The following is a 7,554-nucleotide window of genomic DNA, read 5'->3' as shown; positions in this document are numbered from 1 at the left end:
AGGAGACAGAGATTTGAGGGAGCTCGTGCCTAATGTTTTCTTTCTGGGGAATGGAATGAGACCAGGTCACCTCCCAAGAGTGGCACAGCAGACTTAAAAGGTGGCAAGGGCTAGAAAGTGATATGGCACCATGAAGAATGGGAAATGGATTAGGAATAAATGTAAGAATTATAGATGGGGACAGAACTCATGAGACTGTAGTGGGATGGTCTGGGAGAGGCCACTGTTTTGATTGATTGAGCTAGTGTTGGGGGTGAGAGCAAGCGGAGAAAGGAGGAGAGCTAATGAAGAGTGCCTGTGAAGATGTGGCCTAAGTGATTAAACATGGTGTCCAGCCTGGGTGGGAAAGGAATAGATAACAAGATAGGCTGGGAAAATCAGAAATGATTAAGGCTGTAGGCCTGAGTGACAGAGAGATGAAGGCAAGGGGATGAGGAATGGGAAAGCTGGAAGTGGAATGAAAGGGGGCTGTTGAGAGCTCCAGATTTCCAAGGTAATGACAAAGCCTAGGGCGTTTTTGTAGGAGAGGCCTGCAGATACAGAGGAAGGCCAAGTTCATTGACGTAGAGGAGGTTAGAGTGTTGACTGAATTATCTGCTTGGACTTCCTAGTCTCCGAGGCCTATATCATGAAGAAGGACAGGTAGGAAACTGGGAGCCAGGGGCAGAGTCCTTTGTGGCTGCATGGGAGTGACCTCAAGACTACAAATGATGGAGCTAGGACTAGGGGGAATAAGGGAGTATAAATAGGATGCTGTGAGCTTTAAAATAAGAGGGGTCTCGCAGGATATTATAGAACACTGATGTGGAAATGGCAGTGCGAACCAGGTAGAGGAATGCTGTCCCCAACTCTCCGTATTCCTGCTTTAAAATCAGAACCCTTGATTCATTTTATCTATTTGTGTTGCTGAGCAAGACTTCACCTGTAGAAAGAGTTCTGCTGTTTAAAGCCAGTTTAAAACCAAGCTTGTAGGGAAAGATTATGGACATAGAAAAATTTATCGGCCATAGACAATGGTCTTTAGAGAGCAGAGGGAAAGACAAAACTGAACAGAGACCAAAGGTCTGAAAATATCAGGCGAACGAAGGAGATGGGGATTATGGGATGGGGTTATGGGAAGGACCCAATCAACTTCAGAATTCTGAATGATGGTATATGATTTGGCCAATGCCTAGAACAAAGCAGGTGCTGAATAAATATTTTACAATCAAGTAATGACTTCTGCTTTTAGTATGTTCTTTACTTTTCATGTTCATCATGTGTAAGTTAGTCTTAAAACTTGCTGGCTTACTGATAGACAGTTTTCAGGCTTTTCCTTCCTGATCAATAACAAATAGATTGGTCGGTACAATTCAACTTTATTGTCTACTTTCTTTTATCTCTTCCCATAAAACTCTGATTTTAACTCTATGAATTGGGGAAACAAAAACATAACATTTCTGGATTCTTGTTCTAAATTAATTAAGAAAATAAGAATAACAATAATAGCTAATATTTTTCAGTTTGCAAATTATTTTTTCAATTAACCACTAATTTGCCAAAGCTCCAGGAGGTAGGCAGGATGGGTACAACCATTCCCAATTTTTCAAGTAAGCAGTATAGATGGGTCCTATGACTTCACACAATCACCCAGCTTTACACAGTGAAACATGGCAGAGCTAAGCTGGAACCAAGCCCTTCAAGTCTGAATTCCAAGCTGTAGAGCAGCAGTTCTATAAACTTTAGTTTGAGTTTGTTCAAAGTGCAGATTCAGGTCTGGGATGAAATTGTGGAATCTGTATTTGAAGCAAACATCTGATGCTGGTGTTTCAATGATCACATTCAGAAAAACCCTAATCTAGAAAATCACTTTTCCTGTCTCTCTTAAAGGAAGGAGGAAAAAGAAGGGTGATCTTGCCTCCTACCAATCAAAGGAATTTTTTTTCTGGAGCAGTGGAACCCCTAGCTCTTCTCTTCTATGACCTACCCACACACTCTGATAAAGTTAATTATCTGTCCTGGGTAGATGACTTTCCTTAGCAACACCCTAGCAACTAACATCAGCTCTGCCTTAGGCTGCAAAACTGGAGAGAGATTTCTTGACGTCCAGTGTATTTTACAACAGAGAAAAACATCTGAACAGGAAATTAAACAGAAAGTAAACTGGATTCATTTGCTAGGAGATGAGACATAGACCCATTCAGCAGTCCATGACAGTCTACTGGAACATAATGGTCAAAATAAGAAAACTTTTCTCCCCATGAGTTCTATTCAAGTCCAGAGAAGAGACTACAGGATCTCATGCCACAGAAGAGAGAAGAATTTCAATAGATAGGAGGAGGGAAGGTATTCTAGGCCATGGGAAAGCTACAAGCAAAGGAGCTGAGACAGGATTGAAAGCAGAGGATGCCGGGGTCCCAGCTGGGTGGGGTGGGGCGGGACTGGGCTGAGCGCTTAGTCCGGGAGCTACGACCTAGCATGACCGGGCAGATGCAAAGAGACCAGGATATGGGCACCTTAAAGGCACCCATGACTTAGTGATGGATTGGATGGTGGATGAGAGCAGAGTTACCAAGTGACAGCAGAGCTGGTAGAGAAATCTTGGTGGATTGGAGGGGCTGGATTGGTTAGAGCCTGCTGTCATAGACCAAATGATGGAGTCAACCCTGCATGGAGGAGGAACCCCATTTTGGTGACGCCTGGTTTGAATCCTGGCTTTTTCCCTTACTAGCCATGGCACCCAGACAGGAAGTTAAATAGGCTCCTAATCTGGAAATTGGGAAAATGGGGGGGTGGGGGCGGGGGCGGGTAATAGATTTCCAACCTCACATGGTTTTCCTGAGGCCTTAATGTTCATAAGGTTTAGCACATTGTCAGTGTTCAATAAGTAATGAAATATGTCACTGCCTGCTCCATGCCCACCCACCTCCATCTTAAATTTGGATATGTTGATTTAGATTTGATGAAAAGATATTCAAGACCACATGCTTAAACTATTGAACATAAAATGATATACTCCGTGAAGACAGGGAGTACATTTTATTCGTCTCTGTAGTTTTCTGACCTCTGACACATACTCTCATGAACCACTTATTTTAGTGTACAGCATATACCACAATTATAGTTTGAAAAGATCTGTATAACTCTGTATTCAATAGTTGCCAGGCCAAGTGTTTTATATGCATCAGTTCATTTAACAACACCAACCCCCAAAGCACGGTTTTATTAGCAGTCTTCTTCTCTAGAGGAGGAAAGTGAAGCTTCAAGAGGTTAAATAACTTGCCCAAGTCTCACCATGGGTGAATGATGTGACAAAGGTTTGATTCTTTCCCAAGGGTCACAAGGAAAGGGATTTTTACACATTAAGTCTTCTCCCAGCTGGCTCTACCCAGTGAGCCCCCGGGCTCCACATAGCTCGGAACATGTCACTGAAGACTGGCAACCTTAACTAAAAGTTCCGAACTTTTCAGAACTCCTTTCCAGGGCTGCGTGATGATTTCTGTGGACCTTAGGCGCTTTCAGTTCCATTCATTCCTTCCTCCATTAAAAAAAAAAAAAAGAAAATATTAAAAATTATATATTATGACTGTATTGGTATAAAGCCAAATATATTAATGATATTAAAACATTTTCTTTGACCTAATGTTTTCCTTCTGATCTTAAAGCCTTTTTAGGGCCTAAAAGTATTGTGGGCACTGGGCACTGTGTCTTCTGAGCCTAATAGGCCTACTGGGTAAGTCCGTCTGCTCCTTTCTCATCTTCCAGTCGCACTGGTTTCAACAGGGCCTTGGGAAGGACAATGCAGTCACATACTAGTGGCATCTAACCCTGCCTTGGCTGTCTGGCTGCAAGCCTCAGTTGGTTCATCTATAAAATGAACGAAAGTGATGTTAGCAGTGTAAGATGAGCGTTTGGAGAAGACGAGCAGATACCCAGCACATTGCTAGGCACAGAGTAGACAGGCAGTAAAAGTTCGTTCTCGGTCTTTCCCTTCTCAGAGCCTCCCCTGTCACAGGCTGTGTCATTAGCTTAGCCAGGAGTTGGGGCAGAAGCCTCTCTGGAGGTGGGACAGAACGTGCGGTGTCCCTCTGCTCTACGATTTTCTCACCAGACCCTGAGAACCCAGCCTAGCAAAATAAACACCGCCGCCCCGCTAATCGCCAGCTCGGAAACAAAACAGCGCTGCGCTCCGGGATCTGGCAAAATCAGCCCTCCCTCCTCCTCCTTCGCCGCCTCCCTCCCTTGCTCGCGCTGCTGGGCTCGCTCGGCTCAGCATAGCGCAGCGCAGCGCAGCTCCGCCGCCGCCAAGGCCCGCACGGGGTCTGAGTCTCCAGAGTAGGCTTCGAGCTCCCGCCCGGCGCCCGGGCTCTGCTGGTCTTGCCTCCGCGGGGACCCCTTCGGGCAGGAGTAGTGTGGCGAGGGCCGGCGGCCGCGGAACAAAGTTGGGGATCCCCGACAATGAGGCTGTCCTCGGCGCCGCTGAGGCTGAGCCGGAGTCCGGCGTTGCTGGCCCTGGCGCTGCCCCTGGCCGCGGCGCTGGCCTTCTCCGACGAGACCCTGGAAAAAGTGCCCAAGTCGGAGGGCTACTGCAGCCGCATCCTCCGCGCCCAGGGTACGCGGCGCGAGGGCTACACCGAGTTCAGCCTCCGCGTGGAGGGGGACCCCGACTTCTACAAGCCGGGAACCAGCTACCGCGGTAAGTGGCCGGGCGTAGCGTTGGGGGCGCGGGACCGGGTCCCCGGAGGGCACTGACCACGCGGTGCCGAAGGAGGGCGCACGGTGCCCGGGCGCACGGTGCCGACGCGGCCGGGGAAGATACCCTTGGTCCCGGCTGCCCTCAGTCCCTTTAGCCGCGAGCTCGCCGCGGATTCCGAACTAGCATCCCAGGCCGTCGCGGGGGCCGCAGTCAGGCGAGGCAGCCCGGAGCTCCGGCGCGGGGTTCCCAGGCGTGGATTTCAGCGACGCGACGCGTCACGCTAGCCTGGCGAGGAGGGAATCCGGCTTCGCCTCGGCCAACTCTAGTAGGGTTGTAGACCCGCCTTCCTCCGGACTCTGGGGTCTCTGGGGTGGAGGGGACCCAGGCTTCCCTAGTCGAGTCCCAATTAAGGCAGGGACTCTGGCCGGTCCCTGAAGAGGGTACCGGCTTCTCGCAGACCCGCTCCGGGAGAGACGGTCACTCTGGCTTCCCCGGACTGGTGCCTTCAGGAGAAGAGACATCGACTTCTCTAACTGGTCCCGAGGCGTGGGGACGGAGTCGGAGGGGGGAAGAGCCTGAAGCTCCTCCCAAGCGTGCCTGCAAAGCACCCCGAATTATTCTCTGATGGTCCCAGGCGAAGGAGAGAACCCTGGATTTCTAGGATGGGTTCCCGGTGGGAACGGGGTGGCTGAAGAGATTTATGCAGGATCCAAGTGGGGCAGAGAACCCGATGGAGAGGAAAGGGAAAGCCGGATTCCCGGGGCATGCTACCTGGAGGCCGGGGGCCCTGGCTTCCACAGTCCCGGGGCTTCGCGCCGGACGGCAGCTCCCCTGAGCTCAGGGTATTGGGAGCGCAGACGGGGGTATCGGAGCAGGTGAGAGCCTCCTGGTAGCCGGATCCGCGCGGACTTAAAACCCCTCACTCCACCCCAACCTCTACTGCCTCGTTCTTCAGTCCGATCATCTCCTTAGACATCTTTCCCCGGTGCAGCTGCCGCCGCTTTCCGCGTGGGAGAAAAGACACCCGGCAGGGAAGAAGCCTGTCCAGCCTCATCTGGGCCCCGCGGGCAGTGAGCGACAGGGCGCGCGTCCACGCGCCCGCGTCCCTTCATAAGCCAGCTCTGGTGCCCGGCAGGGAAGAGCGAGCCGCTTCCGCGTCTTTGGAGCACCTGGTGGGGTCTTCCAGTTTCCTAGAGGGTAGCGGGAGGGAGCGGTGGAAACACCGGAGAAAGTTTGGGGCATTGTCCGCGGCGCAGCCACCAGAACCCAGGCACCCATTTGTCAGTCTGTTCCTTGCGTTTCCCCGGGTTGGTGTCCTGACTTTCTCCATCCAGAGCTACCCTGAGTCCTCCGCACTTTGGAGCGCTTAGCACTTGGCGAGGCGCCCTTCAGACCCGAGCGCGGGGCCGCGGGATCCTCGGTACTCCCGGAAGACGTTGGAAGGAGAACACCCGCCCAGCCCTGGAGGGGGCCGGCGGGTGGGCCTGGTGTCTGGAGCCAGCCGAGCCAAAGTCTGCCAACGGCCTCTAGGCCAAGGCGGGAGGAGCCCGGTCATTCCCCTGGAGTCCAGGGAAACGCGCGGGCGTAACTTCGTTGGCTTCTCCAGTCCTTCTCAAACGTTTGGGACCTGGATTCTCTGGGGGGATTGTCCCAGCTCCACATAGTGAGGAAAGAGTGGGTGGCTTTGGAATCAAACGGACCTGAGTTTAGTAGCTGTGTGACCTTGTACAAGTCATTTCATTTCTCCGAACCTATTTCTCAGCTGTATAAAGAGCTTTATTCTAACCTCTCAGAGTGTAAATCAGTTAACAAAGGTGAATGTACCTGAACCTACTGTCGGCCTCCAATGTGTGTTAGATGGAGTTGGACAGGAGGCCTTATGGGCTTACTAATGGAGGATGAGACGGTCAGATGGGTTTTGCTGTTTGGTGTGTGTGTGTTTGTTTAAAAGTAGTTTTCCTCAGCATTCCTCCTGTCCAATCTACCAGTGAGTGGTCATTAACTGGATCCTCATGAATTATTCAAATGAATGAATGATTTCTCCATCCTAGAAGCCTCTCCTAAGATTGTTCCTAATTTAAATCTTGGGGGATTTTTTAGGTGACTTAGCCTAGTTTGGAGTATAGGCCAAGTATCCTACCAGGCATATCCTTGATTCTAATCCTCATGTTTGGAAGAACACTGGCAGATGGTGGCCTTAGCACAGCACTGGGAGGTGGGAAGGAGAAGACACCGGGCATGCAGACGGCCAGGGAAGTTGCCTGATTAGGTAAGCGTCCACCACCAGTCCACCTATGGCCTACGCTAGCTTAAAGTGACCCTTCTTGAACTATGACGCCCTGCTCAGACTGTCAATGGCAAATCATCTTTTCTCCTTCCTAGTGGTTAAGAGTTCAGAAAGGAGGATTTTGCAGAAACCATGCTGAGTCCTTCTGAGTAAATACTCTGTGAGTAGCAAACCTGAACCCATCACTCAAAATTAGGAGAAAAGGGACCCTGGCCTTATGTTTTCTTGGAATAAAAATATTAAAAGGAAATCTAGTGCATTCTGCTTGCTGTATTGACTTGGGGTGTTCTATTTGCTTTCCTATTTTTTCCTGAATTAGGGTCTCACATGATCCTTGGGATCCATGGCTGGTTTTCCTGCCTCAGATCTTTCCCTGATGCTCTAATTGCCCCAGGGTTCTGGTTTATCCCCAAACAGCTTCTGCCTTCTGCGTCCCACCCCTGCTCCAGTACATTCTGTTGGTATTCTAGACTGGAATAAAATAATAATCACCATTAAAAAGTGCTGAAACATGGGGCTTCTTCCCCACAGCCTGGGTCCTGTTGCGATTACTATTCAGCCTTTTACAAGTGGTTCGTATTATATAGACGTC

The 7,554-nt window shown here is 50.2% G+C and overlaps 1 protein-coding gene across 1 annotated transcript in view; it reads left to right on the top strand.

Moving 5' to 3' along the window:
- Window positions 1-3,960: 3,960 nt before the first annotated feature.
- SPON1 (spondin 1) overlaps window positions 3,961-7,554 on the top strand; it is a 342,316-nt gene continuing 338,722 nt past the window's right edge. The window contains exon 1 of the mRNA XM_004472523.5: window positions 3,961-4,675. Within this exon, the coding sequence (XP_004472580.1) occupies window positions 4,438-4,675 (238 nt within the window). The 5' untranslated portion in view covers window positions 3,961-4,437. The remainder of the gene's footprint in view (window positions 4,676-7,554) is intronic.

This window comes from Dasypus novemcinctus, chromosome 10 (genome assembly GCF_030445035.2).
Source record: "Dasypus novemcinctus isolate mDasNov1 chromosome 10, mDasNov1.1.hap2, whole genome shotgun sequence".
Lineage (NCBI taxonomy): Eukaryota > Metazoa > Chordata > Mammalia > Cingulata > Dasypodidae > Dasypus > Dasypus novemcinctus.
Note: the sequence above shows the minus strand (reverse complement) of the source record. Positions and strands in the feature narration are given on the sequence as shown.